Source organism: Leptodactylus fuscus, chromosome 7 (assembly GCF_031893055.1).
Source record: "Leptodactylus fuscus isolate aLepFus1 chromosome 7, aLepFus1.hap2, whole genome shotgun sequence".
Taxonomy (NCBI): domain Eukaryota; kingdom Metazoa; phylum Chordata; class Amphibia; order Anura; family Leptodactylidae; genus Leptodactylus; species Leptodactylus fuscus.
In genome coordinates this window covers 114779708-114805279 of record NC_134271.1, presented here as the reverse complement: position 1 = coordinate 114805279, position 25572 = coordinate 114779708, and the positions used below count along the sequence as shown (strand labels likewise).

Here is a 25572-nt window from a genome sequence, read left to right as displayed (position 1 = left end):
GACAGTAATGGGGTCGGTCGGATTTCCGGCCGATTTCCGCCAAATGGGATTCAAATGTATTTATATTCTCAGTTATTACTTCAGAAATTGTTACTCATTCTATAGTCACCTGCTTCAAACGATAAAAATACTGTATTGAAACCAAATATACAGTCACAATTGAGAACAACTGCAGCTGCATATAAATATTCTAATCCCTACAGTGATTTCTCACTCACTAGAACAGTGATCTTGGTGTTATATGAAAGCTGATAATCTAATCTTTTATATAATCCTGTGTTTTCAAGTTCCCAATATCTAACTGTTTGAAGTGACCCCTCCAGCCTCCGCTTACCTGCATTATACAAGAGACGTACACTTGTACATCTATTAAAGCACAGTACAGGTATCAATACAGAAACTAAGGAAAGAATAAAGAAGAGCAAGATTTCACATTAAGGAGCCAAAATATACTAACAATAAATGCTCCCAAAAATCAAAGTTGCTCTAAAATTTAGTTAAACTTTATAAGACTTTTCAGAAAATTCAACTCCGGTGTTGCAAAACTCTCATTGACGACCATTAGATAAAACGATATATACTTGTATAAATGCATATTGATGTTATGACATATTTCACATGAAGGATGAGTCTACAGATTTCTGTAAGTTTATGGATTTCTTCCCTATAAACACAGCTAAGCACAAAAACAATGACACGGCACGCAGGTCTGCCTGGTTTCAGCCTAAGGGGAATGTTACAGACATACCTAAAGTAGTGGCCTCTCGGTTTCCCCTAAATGCCATAAAAGAGACATTCCTGGAAGTTATATATGATCCATCTATTCATAAATGTGACCACAAACCCACGGTCTAAACCAGGTATTAGGATCTCACACAGCGCAGGCAACATGACTCAGACAACCCTAGCTGAGCCTGATAAGGTCTGATGTCAAGGTGTTAATAATGGGGACCGCTGACGTGTTGGGAACAGAATTTATGTTGCAATATTTCAGGGATTTTTATGGCATTTGCTTGGAAAGCACCTGTGAACTTGTGGCCCTGCTTGCACTTAATCACTGACCTGCCGCCTGCTGCTGGGGCTGCTGAGTTGATTGCTTGCACCATGTCTGTGGTGAGGGCATCCAGTAAACTGGTGATGAATTCCAGCTTCTTCCCATCCGGGCAACCTAGAAGAAGAACAAGGATATCAACATGTCCATTAACTGCTGGTTAGGTGAATTTTTCAGAGACTTGTGCAGACAAACATTCTACATTTTCAGACTTTTTCCTGCACTTTTACTTGAGGCTCTTCCTATGTCACAACCTTGACTGGCTAAGGAGGCAGAAGAGGAATATTCCCATCCCACTACGTAAAACTCTTCATTTATCATGGTCTGGCTTGTAAGACGTCTCAAGCTACTGCTGCTCTTGCTGTGTGTGTTGCCAGCCTGGTGAATGGTTATGCCCATACTCATATGCGCAAGGTTAGCCAAACCTGCTGATTTGATGCCTAGGGGAAAGCAGGATTGCACATGCTGAATTTCAACATGCCCAATACTTTGTTCTAAGCTACTATAAGAGGTACCTGGTAGCAGCATACTCCCAGACCCCCAATGGGAACACCTACATAAGTCAAAAAGAATAGCTATCGGCTGAAGGAGCAAGTTTCACTAACAGCTATTGAAAATGTTTGGGCACTTTAAGAGACAAAGATAATATTATTAGGTGGGGGGGGGGAGTAAGAAAGGGTATGTTGATGGATTCTAAGGCAGGGTTCACACTAGCGTCGGTGTCCGACAGCTAGTGTCCGATGCTAATGTCTGCGCAAAATCTTGCGCGGACATTAGCATCGGACACTAGCTGCGTCCATTACATTTTGCATTGATTTAAATGGGACATCATGTGAGTTCATTACAGTCCGTGTCTGTCCGTTCACAAAGATGTCTGATTTTTTATGCGGACAGCAAAAACCTACATGTTAGTGTTACAGACCTAGGAAGACGGCGGGGATTGTGGCTTTGGAGTGTGTGGGCGGGTACTGGGAGGGGAGCACTCACGTCTCCCCGCCCACACTCTCCTAAGCCACACTAAGCCCCGCCCACTCCCAGCATCTCTAACACTATCCTAGGGAGGCGGGGGCACACATGGCGCTCTGTAGTCCTGTGAATGAGAGAGGAGAGGACCGAGAACAACGAGTAGTGGCAGCGATCTGTGCAGGTAAGTGGACACCAGGAGGGACTAAGTAGCCAGAGTTTTTTTTTTAATCACTACACAGCGTGGAGTCTAAAAATTAAAGTGTTCAATTTTTGGACTCCATGCTGTTTAGTGAATAGGATCGTTTTTAAAATCCGATTCTCGATGATTAAAAAAATCTCATTGACTTGCATCGGGATCGGGTTTGAATGGAAAATGATCGGAAATAGGATTTTAAAAACGATCCTGAAATCTCAAGATCGGCTCAACCCCAATTGCAACACACAGAGTAGCAGGACTGTGACTTGGTAGTCAACAGAAATCAAACTTTGCTGCTTTTCTGTCTATCCACATTCATTAAGTTTAGGGGTGACTGGCAGAACGCCATTTGTGATCATACTGTCAAGTAGCTAAAAGTCGCCTATTCTATACAGGCACCATTGGCAATAAACAGAGAGAGGACATGCTATATGATATAGGGCAATGTTTCCCAACCTTTTCAAACCAAGTACCCCTCAAGTGACAGAAAGTTCCAACTGAGTACCCTCAAGGATCCCTGTGGGTGCACCTGAGGCTGGCACGCACTGATATGGGGGCACCTGTGGCTAGCATATACTTGTGGCACATTACAAGGAAGTTTCACCCTCATCCTGCAGAGTGGATATACAATGGGGAACGGGTGATGGTAACAGGGAGCAGTAGTGTAGCAGTAGCAGAGTGTACCCCATGAATCTTCAGGTGTACCCCCTAAGGTACACATACCACAGGTTGAGAACCACTGCTATAGGGTAGTATGGCAGTCCTACTTTAAATCTACATTTTACACTAAAATGCTATACAAATAAGACTTTTCAGGTAAGACTCTGGAGATTATATGTATGTTACCACACATGCGGTTTTTGATGAAGTCATATAAGTAACATTTCCTAGAACTTTCTAAAAAATGTCCCCACCATTCCAACCTAGAACACATGTCAAGCATGTGGTTGTTGCTCCTTTTGGATAAGTGGTACATCACTATCGCCTGTATGCACTGCAGTGTAAAAGACGTCTTACAAAAAACATTACAGCTCGTGTGGGTATCATGTGTTCAGATGTTGGATTTAGTAACTTTAGGTTTACGCTGAGTGATTTTTGTTCCCCCCTGGACCGATAAGTGATTCAAATAAAAAAAACGAAAAGAAAAAAGCAAAGTTGCCACAATAGCTTCGTGTGACTTTGCTTAACTCTATTAAATCCATTGCAAAATTTGTAATGGGGTCCCTAACTACCTTGTGCCATATAGAATAGCGGTATATTTTATGTGTCAGAGTGACCATTTTTTCCATCCAAACTAAAGATCAGGATAATTATCCGGCCAAAAATCGTACTAAAGATTCCAGGATTTTAAGAAAATTGTCTGCCAGCACAAAGTACCCCTCATTTACCCGTTAAAGGGGCTGTTTGATGTCAGACAATATCTAACCAAGGGAAAATATGCTGTATTTAGATGCTTAGATTATTACATGTGATGCTATTCTATGGCATTTTCCCCCTTCTCCGTTTTGGTGGTCTTCAATGGTTCCGTAATATCATCCCATACATCATTCACATGATCATAGAAGTCAATGGCTGTCCTCATCGGTGATGCCTGTATGTAACAACACATGACTGCTGAAGCCAGTGGTCATGTAAATAATGTATGTGATATCATCCACTGGTGTAACTAATGGGGTTGTATGGGTTGGAGACAAAGTGCAATGATGACTATATGGAGGGCATTGACAGGGGATGGGGAACATGGGAAATTTGTGTGTACAGATATGTTGACAACAAGTCTTCATGGCAGTTTGGACCAGGATAGAGAAGGAAAGGGGAATGTAAATGTTGCTATATTGTATGGATGGGACACCGCTCATGATTTTGCACCAGACTCATGAGCCTTTAGTTATACCCATGACATCATCACTACGTGTAGAGGTGACCACTGGAGATGAGCGAACACTGTTCGGATCAGCCGATCCGAACAGCACGCATCCATAGAAATGAATGGAAGCACCTGTGACGCTGATTTTGCCGGCGTCACAGGTGCTTCCATTCATTTCTATGGGTGCGTGCTGTTCGGATCGGCTGATCTGAACAGTGTTCGCTCATCTCTAGTGACCACTGCTGGAGTATCAGGGGATTCAACAGGTAATTCATATACCGTATTTTTTTATTCTATTGTTTCCATTTTCTTAAACTCCTGGACACCCCCTTTAAGCAATGCTTCTAATGACTCAATAGAGATTTATTGCATGTTGTAACTCTCAGTGATTTTGACCTTTCCCATTGTCATATAAAAGGAAGGGTCAGACTCCTGCTGCGCTGGCAATAGAAATAACTAACATCCAGATGTTTCACCTAAAGTGGATGTCAGTGAGGTACCTGGTGGCATCTAAGCCGCCATAACATGGTCGCACTGTCCTCATAAAACTGCCTTCATGTTTTTAGGGTTACCTCTCCTTTGACTTTCCCTATGTGTCTGTAAGTGGAACGAGGGGACAAGGTAATTCTACATTCATTCCTCGGCCCCCTCTCTGATATATTCTCCTCACAATATCAACAGTCTGGTAATCCATGTAAGAAGGTCAGATTCTCAAACAATGAGCAGAGATTGAGAACAGAGCAAAAGGAAACACAGATGCTTTTCATTTTGGCTGTCCGTGTAACTTATGGACCGAGGATTGCTTTTGTGAAAAAAATTTCTTAGTTTGTGCTACCCGACATCGGGGGGACAGCGTTTCTTAACCCCTTCAACCCTGGGCAGGAACAGATTTTGAAAATCAACTATTGTCGAGGCCTAGTATACTGTGGCTTCAGCTAAAGGTTGTGTTCAGCAATAACATTATTAAAGTCTTAATAATTTCTGTTATATGCCCCTTCATTTCCTTCACAGACTTCAGGATTCTGAGAATAAGGGTAAGTTCACACAGGGTTTATTGTTCAGGATTTTGAGGCAGTATTTGTCTCAAAATCCTGACCAACAAGACGGGTCCCATTGGAATCACTGGGAACCGGTCAGGTGTTTTCTCTGGGAGCGGTTTGTTCTGGCTCACGGAAAAAGAAGTGAGATGCTCATTCTTCAGGCCGTTTTGCCTCGCTATTCGACCTGAAGATACTCCCTCCTCCTGACTAGGCCCATTCATTGGGCCTAATCCAGAGCAGAGCGCGTGACTCTGGCGCGGCTGCCCATTTTTTTGGACCGGAACCTGAGGCGGCCTCCACCTAAAGTTCCGGTCCAAAATACCCCATCTGAACTTACCCTTAGATGGAGACATCAACCAAAGAAATACATTTTAGATCACTGTAACGCAATTTTGATCTGGTGGCAGAATTTAAAGGGGCTTTCCATTTTGGCAAGTGATTGCATATTACCAGGCCTGATGAATTTAATCCACATGTCTAGCAAGTCTAAAAGTTTTATGCTGAAACAGATGCACCACATTGCACCAATGAAGTGTCAGATTGTGTCACATAGTGCTGAAGATGCGCCATATTTACACCACTGTCTGGTCGTAACCGGGCCACTGATTTCAATAAGGCTATTCACATGTCCATCATTCTGATAGTCCGTTTTTCAAGGATCAGTCAATAGACTCAAATCTATTAAGGGGACTACATTAAATTCTGTGATACAAATAGATTATAAGGGATTGATAAAATAGGTTCCCCATTTATGCAAAATGTGAAAAAAGGGATGTTCCATCAGTTTTTCATGATTTTTTTTTCCAATATTTGCATCCATGAGGCCTTAACATTTGTGGAGTCTGGGCAACTAGTAAGTGACAGTATATGCTAGCAAGTTGGGAAACCCTTTTATGCCGCATTGCTGCATTCGACCAGCTCTCCAGTGCCATAGATTCCTCCGTTTCCTAAAGTAATACGTGTTTTTGTGCGTTCATCCTATGACCATATAAATTCTGTGTAAAGCTTGAATAAATCTGAAATTAAATGTTGAGTTTTTTTTTTTTTTTTTTTTAGATCTGACACATTGCTCATCATCTAAAGTATCCGGCACATCATGTTTCATTGCTATGATGCCCGGAAATCCATTATAATATGTGGGAAAACTTGTGGGGGGAGTTCAAGAGTAACATCATTTCAGCTGACGTTTTACGATAAGCTGTCACGTGTATATGAGAAATAACTCTAGATCTGACCATCATTTGACTTGTATCCTGCATTTATTAGAAGTTTTCTCATCTGCAGGCTCTTTCTCTGATGGGTCACACACAGAATAACCTCACGGAATGGGGTTAAACCACATATGGAGGACCTTGTGAACAAACCCTAAACACTTACTACCTAGAAACAGCATGTGCACCTGTATCTCCATCTCACTCTCTCTCTTTCTATTCCCCCTTTCCGTAGACTTCTATGGGCTGTAGATGTAACCTAATTCTGTAGTTACTCTTTAAGGCTGGGGTCCCACGAGACAGAAACGCTGCGATTTGCCCACAGTGGAAGCGCCATGGGAAAAATTGCTGCATTTTATAGTATGGGTGAAGTGGATGGGATTCTAGTGAATCCTGTGCCCACTTTTCAGTAAAAACCATCGTCTGGACATGCTGTGATTTCCAAAACCGGCATGGCTTTGGAACTCAGAGCATGTCAATTATACCTACGGAAATGGTGGCGGTTTGCCCATAGGTATAATTGTAACAGATAGTCCGCAGAGGAAAACTCTGCAAACTTTCCGTTTAAAGCGCTGTGAGAAGAACCACGTTCAGTTGCCGACACGGTTTTTCCTGCAGCGCTTTTTGGCTGCGGGACGTCCCATGGGGCCTTAGCCTAAAGGGGTTAACTGGGGAATAATATAGTTTATCAATGATTTTCCTGCAGAGATAGACTTTCTTAATAATATACACTCTAGTCCCACAGAGCCCCATTTTTCCAACTTTGCATAGAGCGGCTGGAACTTTTGTTTCCCTATCTCCCCTGCAGCCTCTCTAATACTCATTCCTCCAACTTACCTCTACTCAGGCTGCATGTCTAGTAGAAAGTAGACTACTAGTAGACAGTTTAGTAGTTGAGTCGAGAGTTGGAGCAGAGAAATGCTGCTCTTTGCAAAACTAATAAACTGGGCACTGAGGAACCCAGGTATATAATAGTAATGAAGCCTGACCAGTGCAGTATGGCTTATTATTCCATGGATAACATCTTTAAGGCTAAGGCCCCACAGGATGATCCGCAGCGCTAAAGTGCTGCAGGAAAGACCGCAGCGGGAACGCATCGCAGTTCTTCCCACAGCGCTTTAAATGGAAAGTTTGCTGAGTTTTCCTCCAGGACTTTCTGTTACCATTATATCTATGGGAAAGCTGCCGGCGTTTCCGTAGATATAATTGACATGCTGTGAATTCCAAAACTGCGCCGGCTTCTGTCTGCGCTGTTTCACATGAATCCCATTCACTTTGCAATTACTGTAACACGCCCCGTGGCGTTTCTGCCGCAGGCAAATCGCGGCGTTTCCGACCCATGGGGCCCCGGCCTAAGCGTTCAATTTTTGTGCAGGCACCCTAAATCTCATTTTCCTATAATTCTGGCTTAAATCATCCTTTTAATGAAAATATGACCAGAACCGAACTCCATATACAAGATACAATTTTTTAGCAGTGAGATTATGTCCCCTTCTTTTCAGTCTGCTGGTCCTTTTAGTAAAGGTAACATCTTGATGGCTTTACAGCAGCAGACTGGAACTATATGCTATTATTTACACCATAACCTACAAGTACACCCAGATCCTTCTCCATTAGTGGTCATCCCAGTTTTATCCCCTCCAAGAATGTAATGTTCTTGAAGATTATTAGACCCCATCCTTGAACTAAAAGACTGCTTTAAGCAATACAAATGACCCAGTCGAGCAGTGGATTATCCTTGAGCGAGCCTTGAAATGTAGAATTCAGTATGGACACGCTCCTATTCCAAATAAGCTTTTCCAGTAAGATTTTCTCCAGTGTAGAGTTTACAAAATGACTCGTGGACTCCAGGTGTTTGAGGTTAAAAACTGACAGACGTGCCAAGACAAACGAAAAAAATGTATAAGATGGAGAAGGCTGTGAAATCAATTATATATGTTACTGCCAGTAAGTATGCAGATAATGGAACGGCTCTATTTATCCTATTGATAGAAATGTTACAGCTTCTATTTATTTTATTCTTACTACTAAATGGGGTAAAGGCCAAATCTCAGTCTAATTTCTGTTGGCTGGCATGTGGCGCGGAGTAATGCTATAAATTACAGCCGTGTCCCCACCTCTTTTATTTTAGCCTCCTGCATCGATCTTACACAAACTTAGCTTGCCTTAAAATGGTGCTAACTTAACTAAAGGTTTATAAAAACAACCAACTGTGAAAACCAAAGAAAAAAGTGCAGACCGCTGAATGTCAATGTCAAAGCCTCGTGGCATGGACACCATGTACTATGGATCCTAAATTCAGCATTTACTAGACAGCTATGGGCCCATGTGGTACTTCATATCAATAACATGTAGGGTTATATGCCATAATATATAGATCTTCACATGTAGAGGGAACATAATGACTCGCTACTACATAGCCATTCCATGTATAGAGCTGATATACATGTCTGTGCTTACAGTACATGAGCTTTAGGGTTAAGTCTTCTTGTACTACCTTCTTCTGGTTTGCACATAGACATATCACCATGCAAATTCTTTTGCATTGTCTCAGATACTTTTGAAAAAGTATTATAAATGTGGGATCTTGCTTCACCTCCCATCTTTGCTTTTATGAACGTTAGGCTCCATACACATGATCATGGCCATGTGCTGGTCTGTGGAAATGGAATGGACAGAACATGGATGAAATCCCTTTGTAATCCATGTTTTCTATAGATCCTATCAATAGAGCAGAAGAGACTTCATATTTTATAGCTCGGTCCTATAGCCCTAGCATGGATCCATGATAATCAAGGCCGTGCGTATGGATCCATAAAAAGAAATGTAGACCTATCTGTATCTGAATCTGGTAGTATCTGGTTGTATAGAAAGTCAAAAAAGAGTTAAAAAAACATAGTGTCCCCGCTTTTTAAGCTTCAAACCAATATTACATCATAGGATATTTTATGAAATGACATCTATATACATTTCCGTAAAAAAGGACCTTTCACCACCATTAATTCTTTGCATTCTTTAATACTGCTCCAATGATTCTGGTGCACGTAGCTCCTACTGTTCCCAAGCAATCAGTGCCATTAGTGTCAGTGCCCGATATGCTAATTAGACTTTTACTGTCAGGTTGGCAGTGTCCGCCAAGGCCAGATAAGGGAAAGAGAGTCTGAGCTCTCTTAGGGTAAATTAAGATGTTTTTTTTTTGGTCCGGAACTTGAGGTGGAGGCCGCCTCAGGTCCCAGACCAAAAACCGGGTAGCCGCGACTGAAAGCCGGTGCACTGCAGTGGCATCCAGTCACGCGCACTGCTCCGGATTGGGCCCAACGAATGGGCCTAGTCCAGAGGAGGGAGTGTCTTCAGGCCGAATCGCGAGGTGAAATGGCCTGAAGAATGAGCATCTCGCTTCTTTTTCCAGGAACTGGAAAAAAACGGCTCCCGGAGAAAACTCCTGAGCGGCTCCCATTGAATGAGAGCCGTCTTTTTGGTCAGGATTTTGAGGCGGATACGTCCTAAAAATCCTGACCAAAAGTCCCAGTGTGAACTTACCCTTACAATGCTGCCTTTGACTGGACAATGTCAGAGAGCTTAGAACTCATCCCTTTGCCATTTCCTACCTGAGATACTCGCTTGACCATAGGATGCCTAATTAGTATATCAGGCAACAAAACTTACTGCACTGAATGCTCAGGAGCGGTGGGAAGTAAAAAAAAATTCTAGCTGCAGTGGTCACCAGAATTGGTGGAGTGGCAAGAGCTGAAGTTGGATGAGATGATGAAAGGTTCCCTTTAAATGACTCTAACTCTTTTTAGTATCCTAGTTATACTTTGACACTCACTTAGGCCCAGTCGACAATTTATAGGTTCAATGACACAATCTATTTGAACATAAAAGACTCCAAACCTGGTAGCTCTCTGTCCTTAAATGGATCCTCTGTGTCTGTATTTTTCCATCTTGCATCGCTTTCACATACTGGAGTTTCATATCTGCCATATGAAATAAATATATACTGTAATAGCTATTGTCCTCATCAGCTTTGAGGGTAAAAGACAAAAAATAACTTACCTTGTTGAGGTTCCTGGTAATGGACGACCTGTGTCTACTAAAACACACCAGCAATAACCAGTGGACTGGTGACACTGCACTGGCTTGTAAAGACCTCCGGGTGCACATTCGGGGATCACAATTCCTTCCCTTGGATTGTCTCTGGCCTCTTCCAGAGCACTCTGCCTCTCCTGATCACAGGAGTTGACTTTTTCTGCAAAGCAATATAATATTGTTCAGTAATACTGTCTATGTGTCCAAGTATCAGTGTGATGGAAATATGCATGCTAATAAACTTCTTTTCAAAACATAAAGCTAAGACGTTATCCTAGAAGTAAATGTCCAGCCTTCATCCAGGTCTTGCAGAGAGACGATAAGGTGTAAGTAAAACCAGACACTCATCTGCAGGCAGCTGTTTCGGGGTTCATGGTCCTTATCGGTACAGAGTAGGGTACTGGTTGGTTGGGTGAGAGGTTTCTAATTGAGATCTGGGATGTGGGGCTTTCCCAGATTTCCATCAAAAAAGCTTTCTTTTTTTTGCAAGCAAAGCATATTTGTACACATTTTTCCCAGAGGAAGATTGCATGGCATCTAAGATTTCTATCCCTATGGACAGATGTAAATGACAGTAGTCACTGAGTCTAGCGGAGCTAGTACGACAGAGGACCAGAGCTGCACTACAGTCCATGGCTATACAGTGGAGATTGCAGCTCTGTGCATATTACTTATACAGTTTCCACCATCCAGAGGCATCCAGATCTGTTGATCGGTGCAGGATCTGGGTAATGGATGTCCACCATTCAGACATTGATCATCTACACTGTAGATTCTACAGTATACTGTGGATAGATCATCAATGTTAAAAATGGTTGTCATTCAGAAAACATCTTTATCAGTCGCAGATTTGTTTGCATTGCAACTTACATTGACAAAATTTACCATTAAATCCCAAATTTTAAGCATGTCCATAGACACTGAGATTTGCCATTCCTTATCAATCTGCATGAATAAAGTAAAGCACTTGTGTGTAGACTCTAATGGGCTATGTGTGAGAATATCAGCTCTGTACCTTATGTGACGGCTGGACAGCAGCGCTCTATATTAGCCATACACATCTCCGTTCTGCTCTACAAGCAGCTGTACAGTTCAGCTAGGTTTTGGCTGTATGACAGATAGGCATAGCCCCAGAAAGCCTCACGTTGGCCCTCTCCGGTGTACTGGCTGCCAGTCCAAGTCTTGGCGTCATTATTGTAACTGGAGAAAGCTTCTGCAGCTCAGACAGAATTAATTAGTTCTGAGACCAAGGGAACGTATTTAGAGTGACATGTCCCTCTGTCCATAAAAGGAGAAGGCAGGTGAGTTATGAGAGGACATAGTTGCTTGGATATGGTCCAGGTAGATTTTAAGCCAACTTACACACATTACTCAAGCGGTATGGCAGTACAGCATACCTGTATTCTATACAATCAGTATATTTACTTATAACAGCGACAGTCTATTCATACTATAACACAACCCTGCATTATGCTACAAACACTACCGTACTGCTAAAAAAGGCAAATGAGCTTAATAAAACACCATTATTCACCACCATTAAATATTTCTCTTTGCTCCATCTGATGGAGTGTCATGTGAGATCGCAGTAAGACGACGGATTACAGACGACTCTGTGTGAAGCTGGGGGATATTGGGGAGATTTATGCTAAGTACCTGATGATATAACATTATTTCTATAGGGAATGGAGAATAATACACTGACTATTTTTACTATATACACTGGACATTAAAATTTACCTTAAGAGCGACCTTGTTGCATATAGAAACCAAATCAAAGTTCCATTGTCAGTTTGGAAAATTATAATGTGTTTGGTTGCCAAGGGTGACCCTTATTGTTAAGTTAGTTTTTATTAATGGGGCATATTAGGCGGTCAACGTCCATGAAATGTGGGGGCATTGATCAGGCAGGTGTGGGTAAATGGTAATGCCGAAGAAATTCTTCCAAGTAGGTGCAGTGCTGTCGTGGCGACTTTGCAGGGATCCAGGTTACTACATAAATGGATGTACACATATACATATCTTTCACGCCATGTATGTTGAGTACATACATATTTAGTGGTTTCTTTGGGGATGGAGTCAAATTGTGCTGTATGTCATGCAGTGTTACCTATAACTTGGCTAGTATGCATCAACACTTAAAGGGCTTATATCTTTGGAATAGATGAACAGGATGACCGTAGCGGCACTCCGTAGAGTGAAGGGAGCAGGACTAGGGGCAGGGCAGTAGGGGGACCAATGGCTGGTTTTGCTGCAAAGTTGGCGGATGGTGGGGCTTAGCGTGGCCTGATTTGACTATGCCGTGCAGTCCAGGAACTCCCTCGTGAACTGCGTGGCATAGCATCAGGTTGTCCCTCCCTTCCTTGTTTAGGACATTGTAATTTGTTCCTCTCTTCACAGGTACGGATGTCACGGTGGCCGTTGCGGGTGGAGTCTTTGGAGTTGGTGCTCAATGGGTGATAAAGGGGTGGAGTCAATGGTAGGCTCCACCTTAAACATTCGGTGTTAATTGATTAGTTGGTGAATGGCCTGGCGTTCGGTGAACAGTTACAGGGTCTTAGCCCTGTGAGCTGAGCCAGTGGTCGTGACTGGTGGTAAGTATATATGTGGTTATGGTAGTGCTAGGCCAGTGGTTTTGGAATCTTTGTAGCTCCAAGGACTCTTACCCAGGTTTGGCATTTGTTATTTATTTTAATTTATGGTAATTTTATTAAAATTACTAATTTTGTTAATTTATGTTTGTCAATAAATACAGCTGCCGTAGCCGATTAAATCCATCCCTGGGTCTGTGTGGTTCTTACAAGTGGGCTGGAGGCGTTGGTTCGAGGTCTGGGTAGTCAGGAAGGATTTAGGCCAAAGCAGCTCATCTCATAAGTGGTCTGGGAAGGGACCTCCATAATCTGTAATCTGCCTAGTCAAGATTTGGATGAACAAAACACCAAAAAGTTCATATTAGTCTGATGATATATCATTGGGCTTATAGATGTAAAACTGGGGAAACTGAAGCTTAATTCCATTAACCTTGCATAATTTGAAATGAAATATTAGAAATGAGACATCTTAAAATATATCAAAGAATATACCAAAGAGAAACTATTCAAAGCACAGAAAAATGGGTGTGGTTCCTCAAAGAAAATCAGAATAAAGACCGGACTAACATCTATCAGAATATGTGTAAACTGTCCAAGATGGCAGAAATCGGAGGCAAGAATCCGCCTAAGCTAAAATTAAGGCTAATTGAAGTAAGTTTTGAAGTAATGAATAGAAAATAACCAAGTCGTCTCCTCTTTTCCACAGTGCTGAAGACTGCAGGAGATGAAAGGTGATGAAACTCTCATTTTTTGCATGGTTAGTTGCATATACCCCAAATGCTTGAAAGTATATAAAAACATTATTATAATAATTTGAATGCAAATAATAAAAACTTGGAAAGCATCTGGAAGGGTCTGTAATTTTAACAATGGTTTGTTTATAGTATTTTTTCCCCATAAAAGATGAAAATTTGATGTATAAGATATATTCAATTGTGGTTGCGCAGACCCTGGACATCAAGAGAACTAGCTCGTGGGTAGAGTGGTTTAGTTGACATTGCTGATGGAGATGTCTTGTTTGGTCACTCTGAAATATATAGAGCTCTACATCATCAATCAGAATGTAAAGAACAACCAAAGCAATGTGTGCAGGTAAGAAACATAAGACATAAATGCTGAGCTCTGGTTGCCATGAGGAACAAGGGACGATTTTCTGTTAGGCTACATTCACATGTGAACTGCTTATGTTAGCCAAAGCCAGGAGTGGATTGAGTAGAAGGGAGAAGTATAAGGGTAAGTTCACACAGGGTTGCTGCAACTCCAGTCGCGCACTCTGCTCTGGATTAGGCCCAAATAAATGGGCCTAGTCGGGAGGGAGTGTCTTCAGGCGAATCTGCATGAAAGAATGAGCATGTCGCTTCTTTTTCCGGGAGCCGAAACAAATGGATCCCGGAAAAAAGAACTGACTGGGAGCCGTCTTTTTGGTCAGGATTTTGAGGTGGATACCGAGATAACTTACCCTAAGAACTTCCTATATATTTCCCATTCCTCTCCAAGTCACTTGTAGGCTGAGACCCCACATTGCAGAAACGCAGCTTCTTTTGTTGCAGATTTTTCTGTGTTTTTTTGAGCCAAAGCCAAGCATGGCTACAGAGGGAATGGGAAATATATAGGAAGTTCTTAAACCTCTCCCTTCTGCTCAATCCAATCCTGGCTTTGGCTCAAGAAACTTAAAAAAAATCTGCAACAAAAGAAGCTGCATTTCCACAACGTGGGGCCTCAGTCTTAAGTTTGGCTCAAAAAAACACAGGCAAATCTGCTAAAAAAGCTACTTATCTGCAATGTGCGGCCTCAGCCTAACATTGGTAATAAATGTGGTGTTTAGGCCTGGTACATATCTGTGTTCAGGTTTCCATTCAGGGGGTTCACTTGGGGGCCCCCCCAAATGGAAACCTAATCTGCATAAAAAAGCAGTTACCTTAGGAAACCTGCGGCCCCATAGACTATAATGGGGTCTACTGGGTTTCCGATTGGTTTCTACCTGAAAAGAGCACAAAATGCAGCGCTTTTCTCTCCTCATTTTTCATGTGGAGTGGAGAACGGAGTCCCCTAACATAGTGCAAGCGCTGGTGTGGACTCAGAGTAAGCCTGTACGCCAAATCTGCCCCCATATGTTTTACACGAGGAGTTACTTGAAAGTTTTTGTTGATATATATATATATATATATATATATATATATATATATATATATTTATTTTTTTTTGGTGTGGTTTCAGCATAGTAATAAAGTTTCAGTCCTAGGTCTTGGTAATATTGGTGCAAGGCAATCTGATTTGTTTTCATTTGGTAAACTTTATTTTCGCACTTTGAGTTTCACCTGTTTTTCTGAAAAATCCTCACTGTTATTCCATAAACAAAGATAGTCGAAAATTAATTAAAACTACTTTAAAAGAAAAAAAATACATAAAAATCATTGAAATTCCTTTAAGAGCCCTTGTTTTCTCCCAGTCCAGTGAACAGAAGAAGTTGGTAATGTTAACATTACCGCACATGTTGCAAAAAACCCTCTTCTAAGCAAACACATGTAAAGCATTAGGTCATTACTTGCTGCATGAAGAGTTTATATGAATGCTCAATCTTTACCTGGCAGTCGGCCGCAAGACAGTCGTGAGACAGATTGACAGCTTGAAGGTTGTAAATAAATAGGCTTTTTTTTCTCTCCTCCACCATAAGGCATGCGTTCACAAGTGACCCTTACAGATGTGACCTATGCCACTGCTAAGGTATCACAGCACACACCGCCATATATTATTACAGCATTGCACAAACTTTCCATGGCATTCATAAATAGTCGTTGAAAGCGTCATTAAAATGTGGCGTTTCAGTGTTTGGACGCGGAGGACATAACCCTTGGAGCACCAGAGGAAAGCTTCTAAAGCTCAATATTTAAAAGGTTTATGTTATAAGCTTGAGTTGCCTATAAACACAAGTGTATGAGTTATAGCTCGAGACCGTCCTGCAAGCTTTAAACAAATGGGTTCAGGATTTAGAATTAAAAAAAAATTATTTTTCCTACAGATGTGTCTATCCATATATATATATAACCCAGTGTATGCTTAATCCCGCAGAGCCCTGAGATATTCTGCACAAATACACTGTTGTCACTGTATTACTTATGGCAGACTTTCTGCAGATGTGTGCCAGTGTGGCTGTGTTTTATAAGGGTATAATTCCTGGTTGACTACATGACAGTGAATTATTCTAGCCAGCTCTGTTATATCAGGACACTAGACGTAAGGTATACTGTATGTATGAAAGCGTTTCAGAATATCATCAATCTTGGGTCAGGATGACATTATCATTTACACATACGGCAAAAATTTTATTGAGGCCGGGGCTCCATGTGGCATAAACCTGCAACGTTTTACAGCACAGCAAAGTGGATGGTATTCTTGTGAAATTTTGGAAATCGCAGCATGTCAATTATACCTATAGAAAAGGCCAGTGGTTTCCCTATAGATATAACTGAAGCAGAAAGTCCGGACAGGAAAATGATGCAAACTTTCTATGCAAAGTGCTGCAGGAAGAACCGCGATACGCTTTTTTGCTGCGGGATGCCTTAGCCTAAGCCTCACGGTGAGGAAACGCAGCTTCTTTTGTTGCAGATTTTTTTGCGTTTTTTTGAGCCAAAGCCAGGAGTGGACTGAGTAAAAGGTAGAAGTATAAGAACTTCCTATATGCTGTATTTCCTATTACCTCTGAAGCCATTCTTGTCTTTGGCTCAAAAAAAAAAGCGCAACAAAATCTGCAACCAAAAAAGCTGTGTTTCCGCAATATGGGGCCTCAGCCTAAAGAGGTATTCTTGGTTACTACAAGTTATCCCCCATGCAAAGGATAAATGATTGACAGGGGTTCTATGGACTCCCTCTGATCATGTCCTCTGTGCTCCATTTAAATGGAATGGCAGAACGTGCATACAGAGTGCCATTGACAGCTAAACACTGTACTCGGCTTCTTTTCTGCAGGCTCATAGAGATGAACGTGTGTGACCTGCTGCTCCATTCTTAGACTAAAAGCCCACATTGTGACTTTTTAATCGTAGTTTTTTGAGCATGGCTGCAAAAGAAATGGGAAATATATAGGAAGTAATTATTTCTGACCAATACACTACTGACTTTGGCTCAAAAAAAGCTGAAAAATTGGAAACAAAAAAACGCTGCGTTTCCACAATATGGGGCCTTATCCTTATAGAGCACACATGATCCTTGTTCTCGATATTGGTGGAATTCCAAAAGTTAAGACTCACACTGATGGGCCCAGTTCAGAGGTTTCTTAAGTGCCTTCTTACGGGATTTAATGTCGCCTCCACTGGCCCACACAATATAGTGTCCCCTCAAATGGCTCCCACATAATGCCTCCTGCACCCTTGGCAACAATTCAATTGATATATTACTTAGAAATTTTAAAAAGTTAGGCTGAGTTCACACAGGGTATTTTGAAATCAATGAACTCAATGGGAGCTGGTCAGTTTTTTCTGGGAGCTGTTTGTTCCGGCTCCTGAAAAAAAGAAGCTACATGCTCATTCTATCATGTGGATTCACCTCACGACATCCGCCTGAAGACACTCCCTCCCCACTAGGCCCATTCATTTGGGCCTAATCCAGAGCAGAGTGCCACGACTGGAGGACATTGCACTGCACCGGCATGCAGACGCAGCTACCCGTATTTTGGTCCGGAATCTGAGGTGGCCTCCACGTTAAATTCCGTTCCAAAATACCCTTAATACTCACCTAATCCTATTGAAGATATCTGCAGGTTCTGGCTGCATCGCTACCACATAGCGCATCCGTGACACAGACCTTATCAGCTGAATGGTACAGCATGGAGCCGATAGCTACGTTCTCCACCATTGCATACAACTTTATCTGTGTCCAGAATAGCATGTCAGGGTCTGGTGTATATTTATGGTATAATTCAGGCCAGTTTTCTGATGTGAGTTATAGTAAATTCATCAGGCTGAAGCATTCCCTCACCAGCCCACCCTGTTATTCGCCCTACTTTCATAAGAAGTAGTGACGGCAGAAAGAGGTAAGTGACGTGTCTTTGGCTTAAAAAAGGTCAGTGCGCCAAAGATGCGCCATAACAATCCCCAACTACTCCAATTTTTTGGCATACAGGGAATAGTAAATTCCCTCTATTGTCTCTAGTATAAGGAAACTTTCCATCTTGTAGATGGTGTAGTATCTGGGCAGCAGAATATTTATTAGTATAGAGGATAGGCGAGCTTATAACAGCGGTCCACATAGTAAATACCCCAAGTACAGCAAAACTGTGATATGTAAAGCCAAAATAAAATAGAATGAGGCTCATTATGTAACAAAAACATTTCGGCTAATGTTCAGTTTCCCCTAACTGTATTGGTATTATGCTAAATAGTTCAGAAAAACCCCCTCAGTACAAGGATCCTTGTTCAATTTCTACTTCATTTCCTTGAACTAATCCCCCCTAGTGTCTCTGGTGGGTGCAATGACACTACTTAAGTCATTTATTTTCTTTCTTTCTCTCTTTTACTGTAGAAGAAGGGGAGAGTGGAGAAAAACCAAATTCTTTCACAGTCATCTATCAAACCGTGCCAAGAGACCCTCATTTATTTTTACAACCACATACGGTTTTAAGCGCCAATGGCTACATGTACTTTTACTTTTTTTTGGAGAGACCCAACCCCACCATCTTGTATACTTTGCACCTTTTCATAAAGTAGATTAGTTGCTTTCTAGGGGAATATTATTTATGGCATAGTAGCTGTCAGTCTCTGTAAGCCGAAGCTAAACCTGCTGCACTTTCTCTAGTCTTGTAGCTAAGACCTGTGAAATGATACAGCTTACAAAATGGCATTTATTACGCTCTGACTTAATCTAACCCTTACAGAGAGAACCGGGGAAACTGCTCCTTCTGTTAACTTTCATGGCCGTCTATGGCCGACTAATCAAATTAAGCTGGTCATACGTATTAGTATACGCTATAGGGGGTGCAGATTTAGTCCTGGCAACTGGGGCCATCCTGCTGGAGTGCTCAATGCTAAATAAGAGTATAACATGGAAGAACAAGCATAGATCATGCTAAGTGCACAGTGATGTAATGATGATATATGGAGCTTTAATCTTATTATACAAAAGATGGCTTGTATATGGAAACAGTAATTATACAATGTGATGTAATGCAGTTGTGGGTCAGGAGGAGTGCTATGTCTCCCTTTGCAGGTGTATGAAGTCTTGAAGGCTATGCATGCTCTACTAGGAATTCTGGGAAATAATATGCAAGTAGCGCTACAGACGCAGTTTTAATTTTTCCATCTAGGCAGATGTACTTGTATAATGTGATGTACCTGATCAGTAACTTTTTAGCAAACTTTGCATAAATCAATATAATAAGAATTTTAGTAATATATCTTATCAATGAAAATGCTCCACTTCCACTTATCTAGCTCTTTTCCTCATCCCTCCTTCCTAAACTGACAGTCACTCTGAAATTTCTGCTGAATTCTGCCTTCCTGGAGCTTGGTAGAATATTGTTAGGAGTAGGGCTTGAGCCTTGGCAATAGTGTGGAGCTTGACGACCCTCTCCTCTGTGTCACTCCCAGTCCTCTGCTTCAGGGTTTTGTGAGGCAGACCGGAACCTCCGTGGCGGTGTGCGGGAGTTACCGTTCCCCTCCTGAGCCGTAACAGTTACCTCCGGACTTTGATGATAAGAGATTCCAGTTTTTGGTTTTGCTGTGATTTGTGGTGCGCTGTGTGTCCCTGACCTGTACTGCCCTGCCCGACAGTAGCCGCCAAGTCCATCCCCACCATCCGCAACCTCTGTGGGATTGGAGTTTTGATCAATGTGTCTGGTACTGGTTCTCACTATTGGTTCCACAACGTGGGGTCACAGTATTTTCTTGTTGTGAAAACAGAGCAGAAAAAACACTGCGTTTACAGTGTCAACAAAGTGAATGATTCATGCGGGCAGTGCGCGGCAAGCACACAAAACCCATTATAGTCTATGGGGTCCGTGTGCTTTTACTTGCAATTGCGTTTGTATTCTGTTTGGGGGGTCTCCATGCGGACTCTAACTGGACGGAATACAAAAGCAGATGTCAACCAACCCTTAGGTTGAGTTCACATGGAGTTTTTTGGCTGCAGATTTTGACGTAGAATCCGCCTCAAAATCCGCTGCCAAAACGGGCTCCTATTGATTTCAATGGGAGCAGCTCGCTTCTTTTTTCCGCTACCTTTTTCCTAGGCAAGAATTACTATCTTAGGAACAGACAACGCCGCACCTCTAATGAGGCGACGTGAGGCGGCCACCTCGGGCGGCGGACCGGAGGGGGGCGGCAGCCCAGGCGTTTTTTTTTAAAAAAAACTTTTTTTTCATTGAACCGGCGCAAGGAGAGCTGCCGCTGCTGGTTCAGATGTCATCACGCCGCCTACGCTGATACGTAGAGAATACGTCTGACTGCTGAGAGAAGAGGATTGCGGAGGCAGCGGGAGCAGCAGCAGCGAGATCGGTAAGTATAATAACTTTTTTTGTTTTATAATAGGCCACTACCTGATGGAGTATCACCAGCAGGTAGCGGCCTATTTACCAACCTCCCCGGACCTGCTCACTGCCGCCCCCCACTTCCCCTTGTACTATAGGCCGCGGAGGTAGGCAGTGAATAGGCCCGGGCCACTCCGCGATCCCACTGCCACTATTATTATACTCGGGGGTCTTTTCAGACCCCCGAGTATAATAATCGGAGCCCCAGGGGAGTTGAGGGAACATAATAAACAGTGTTACTTACCTCTCCGGGTTCCGATGTTAATCCTAGCTGGCTTCGGGCCTATATGGTAATGCCCAGACGTCACGTGGTCTGGTATATTACCATATAGGCACAAAGCCTGCTAGTATTAACATCGGATCCCAGAAAGGTGAGTAACACTGTTTATTATGTTCCCTCATCTCCCCTGGGGCTCCGATTATTATACTCAGGGGTCTGAAAAGACCCCTGAGTATAATAATAGTTCATGGGTGTGCAACTGTGGGGCAAATTTATTTATTTATTGCTGTCTGGCCGGGTGCTGTATGTCAGACAGCTGGGGATCTCACAGTATTCGTGAATCCCAATGGTCTAGCACTTCACCTGACTCCTTCTGTCATTATTTTACTTCTGTGAGTTTAATAAAGGTGTGGCCATTTTGACACCCAAAATAACGCGTTCTGTGCATTTATTCCAAAGTCATTATTTACCGTAGTTTGGGTGGTTTTAGGAAGGAGTGAGGGACATCCCATATCCAAAAGTCATGTATTTAGTTTTGTCGCACCTATATTATTAGTAAAGTATTTTTGTATATAAAGTATCTACAGGTTATACATTAGTTCTGTAGTGTATAAAAGGACAGGGAAATGTTCATATGGGAAATAGCACAATGTAAGGTGGATATGTACAAACCAAGGGAACTACTTAGGATTTTTTACTTGCCATGTGGTTTTACGGTTACTGCACCATGGCCAGGTACTGGATTCGGCAATAGTTTTGTGCAAACGCATAGTGTGTCACCGCTCTAAGGGAATATAATCCATTAGTGCTTTAACTTACATGAAAGCATCAGCTTCCCCAACACTGTCTACATTTGTGGTGTGGCCTCAAGCGATGTGCACACTACTGGTCAACAGCCATTGGACCCTGAAGTTTGCCAAATCAATGGATTAAAATGGAAAAAAATTCTATTTTTATAGGCCATAATTGACTTCAATTTTAAAATAAAAACTAAAGACCCTTCCATTAGCCATACGTCCTGGAAACCTTTCAAATCTAGAGGTCATATAACCATATAGCACATTTTTTTATATGGTGGTAAATACAGTCCTATGAAAAAGTTTGGGCACCCCTATTAATCTTAATCATTTTTAGTTCTAAATATTTTGGTGTTTGCAACAGCCATTTCAGTTTGATATATCTAATAACTGATGGACACAGTAATATTTCAGGATTGAAATGAGGTTTATTGTACTAACAGAAAATGCGCAATATGCATTAAACCAAAATTTGACCGGTGCAAAAATATGGGCACCTCAACAGAAAAGTGACATTAATATTTAGTACATCCTCCTTTTGCAAAGATAACAGCCTCTAGTCGCTTCCTGTAGCTTTTAATCAGTTCCTGGATCCTGGATGAAGGTATTTTAGACCATTTCTTTCTACAAAACAATTCAAGTTCAGTTAAGTTTGATGGTCGCCGAACATGGACAGCCCGCTCTCAAATGATCTGAAAACAAAGATTGTTCAACATAGTTGTTCAGGGGAAGGATACAAAACGTTGTCTCAGAGATTTAACCTGTCAGTTTCCACTGTGAGGAACATAGTAAGGAAATGGAAGACCACAGGGACAGTTCTTGTTAAGCCCAGAAGTGGCAGGCCAAGAAAAATATCAGAAAGGCAGAGAAGAAGAATGGTGAGAACAGTCAAGGACAATCCACAGACCACCTCCAAAGAGCTGCAGCATCATCTTGCTGCAGATGGTGTCACTGTACATCGGTCAACTATACAGCGCACTTTGCACAAATAGAAGCTGTATGGGAGAGTGATGAGAAAGAAGCCGTTTCTGCACGTACGCCACAAATAGAGTTGCCTGAGGTATGAAAAAGCACATTTGGACAAGGCAGCTTCATTTTGGAAACAAAAATTGAGTTGTTTGGTTATAAAAAAAGGCGTTATGCATGGCGTCCAAAAAGAAACAGCATTCCAAGAAAAACACATGCTACCCACTGTAAAATTTGGTGGAGGTTCCATCATGCTTTGGGGCTGTGTGGCCAATGCCGGCATCGGGAATCTTGTTAAAGTTGAGGGTCGCATGGATTCCACTCAGTATCAGCAGATTCTTGAGAATAATGTTCAAGAATCAGTGACAAAGTTGAAGTTACGCCGGGGATGGATATTTCAGCAAGACAATGATCCAAAACACCGCTCCAAATCCTCAGGCATTCATGCAGAGGAACAATTACAATGTTCTGGAATGGCCATCCCAGTCCCCAGACCTGAATGTCATTGAACATCTGTGGGATGATTTGAAGCGGGCTGTCCATGCTCGGCGACCATCAAACTTAACTGAACTTGAATTGTTTGTCCAAAATACCTTTATCCAGGATCCAGGAACTGATTAAAAGCTACAGAAAGCGACTAGAGGCTGTTATCTTTGCAAAAGGAGGATGTACTAAATATTAATGTCACATTTCTGTTGAGGTGCCCATACTTTTGCACCGGTCAAATTTTGGTTTAATGCATATTGCACATTTTCTGTTAGTACAATAAACCTCATTTCAATCCTGAAATATTACTGTGTCCATCAGTTATTAGATATATCAAACTGAAATGGCTGTTGCAAATACCAAAATATTTAGAACTAAAAATGATTAAGATTAATAGGGGTGCCCAAACTTTTTCATAGGACTGTATAGAACTATGTGTCTGCAATGGATATTTAAAAATTAAAGACAACGTAAGTCCTATCTAATATCATATCCTAGAAATGTCCCTATGTACCACTAGGCATGGCAGCATCAACAGCAATTGTTACCCAGCACTCCATAAATCTGCCTGTCTACCAGTATCCATAACCATAATGATATACATGTCAATGTCTATGGACTGTTCAGTAACAACCACCATTGGCACTAACCACTATATTGTATAAGACACAATGATAAATATAATGGGATTTTTTAAAATAATTGTTGAAGGGTAGGAATACATCATACCGGATTGCCTCATGCTGGAGCCATTTAATTTAGCATCTTTGATGACAAGGTGCTTGATCCATAGTGTTGGTGCTGTGATGTCTAAAAAATAAGAAGCACAGACATATAATAAATGAGTTGTTTTCTTCTGCAAAAATATAACCAAGAGTCAGTGGTGTAACTAATTACTTGTGGGCCCTGGAGCAATCTTTTATCTGGGGCCCCCTACCTCATCCCTACAGCGAATTCTTGATAGTGATGGTTACGGGTGCTAAGGAGTTTAATCCACTTTAGTGTGGTTTGGGTTATCTGTGGGTCTCCTTTGCTTAGGGGCCAGATGGAAGCTGTAATCTCAATACTGATGCCAGTGCTTATTGGCCCACCAAGGCTACTGGGCCCCGATGCAACTGCACCAACTGCATCCTCTGCACCCGCTCAAGTTATGCCCCTGCCAATAACAGTAAGCCACAATTTTCGAGCTTTTGCAGACATTTCTGCTTTGATGTCCATGTTTTTATGGGTCATGTATTCACATGAACCTCACATTTAGGCCTCAAGCACATGACTGCGATTTTATCTGCAATTGCCAATAAATGTATGGGCCCATACATTTCAATACTGGAGCAAGTCCTATTCCTGTCCGCATTTGCGGCTTGGCACACTCAATAGTATAGAGGGGTCATAGAAGACCACGGATGACACCCAGATACTGTAGCAATCCAAGTGTCATCTGTGCCATTTTCACTGACCCGCAGATTGCACAATTGTATACATGAAGCCTTATAGAATAGTATATATATATATATATATATATATATATATATTTACAGTACAGACCAAAAGTTTGGACACACCTTCTCATTCAAAGAGTTTTCTGTATTTTCATGACTATGAAAATTGTAGATTCACACTGAAGGCATCAAAACTATGGATTAACACATGTGGAATTATATACTTAACAAAAAAGTGTGAAACAACTGAAAATATGTCTTACTAGCTGGTACCCGCGACTTCGTCTGCGGTGATTGTAGAAGTGGGTATATGCAGGCGTGGGTAAGGTTTTCGTACTGTGTATAAGGTATGGGATATGAAATGTAACTTCAGAGAATATGTGAGACTTTTGTGTTGAAGTTACTTTGTATTAGAGCTGCTATACGGTGTTGTGAGAAACTTTACATAGTGACTTTGGGACAGAGGGATTTGAAGTTAACCCTTTCCCGCCGATGCCATTTTTGGATTTTCGTTTTTGACTCCCCTCCTTCTAAACCCCATAACTTTTTTATTTCTCCGCTCCCAGAGCCATACGAGGTCTTCATTTTTCCTGGGACAAATTTTTCTTCATGATGCCACCATTATTTATTCTATATAATGTACTGGGAAGCAGGGAAAAAATTCAGAATGGGGTGGATTTGAAGAAAAAATGCATTTCTGCGACATTCTTATGGGCTTTGGTTTTACGGCGTTCACTGTGCAACCAAAATGACATGTCCCCTGTATTCTGTGTTTCGTTATGATTCCGGGGATACGAAATTTATATGGTTTTATTTACATTTTGACCCCTTAAAAAAAAATCCAAAACTGTGTTAAAAAATTATTTTTTGAAAAGTCGCCATATTCTGACAGCCGTAACTTTTTTATACGTGCGTGTACGGGGATGTATAGGGCATCTTTTTTTTTTGCGGGACCGGGTGTACTTTGTAGTTCTACCATTTTTGGGAAATGTTATTGCTTTGATCACTTCTTATTCAAATTTTTATCAGGATCAAAACAGTGAAAAAATGGCGGTTTGGCACTTTTGACCATTTTTCCGGCTACGGCGTTTACCAAACAGGAAAAATATTTCCAGCACAAAAGGTCTTATAATA

At 41.7% G+C, this 25572-nt stretch overlaps 1 protein-coding gene across 3 annotated transcripts in view; it reads right to left on the bottom strand.

The window, feature by feature from the left end:
• The window catches only part of SMOC1 (SPARC related modular calcium binding 1), a 130820-nt gene that overhangs the window by 3649 nt on the left and 101599 nt on the right, over nt 1-25572 (bottom strand). For all 3 annotated transcript variants that reach the window (XM_075282893.1, XM_075282894.1, XM_075282895.1), the window contains exons 7-10: nt 23729-23809; nt 10388-10580; nt 10226-10308; nt 1063-1168 (exon numbers count right to left, since the gene is read on the bottom strand). In XM_075282893.1, the coding sequence (XP_075138994.1) occupies nt 1063-1168; nt 10226-10308; nt 10388-10580; nt 23729-23809 (463 nt within the window). The remainder of the gene's footprint in view (nt 1-1062; nt 1169-10225; nt 10309-10387; nt 10581-23728; nt 23810-25572) is intronic.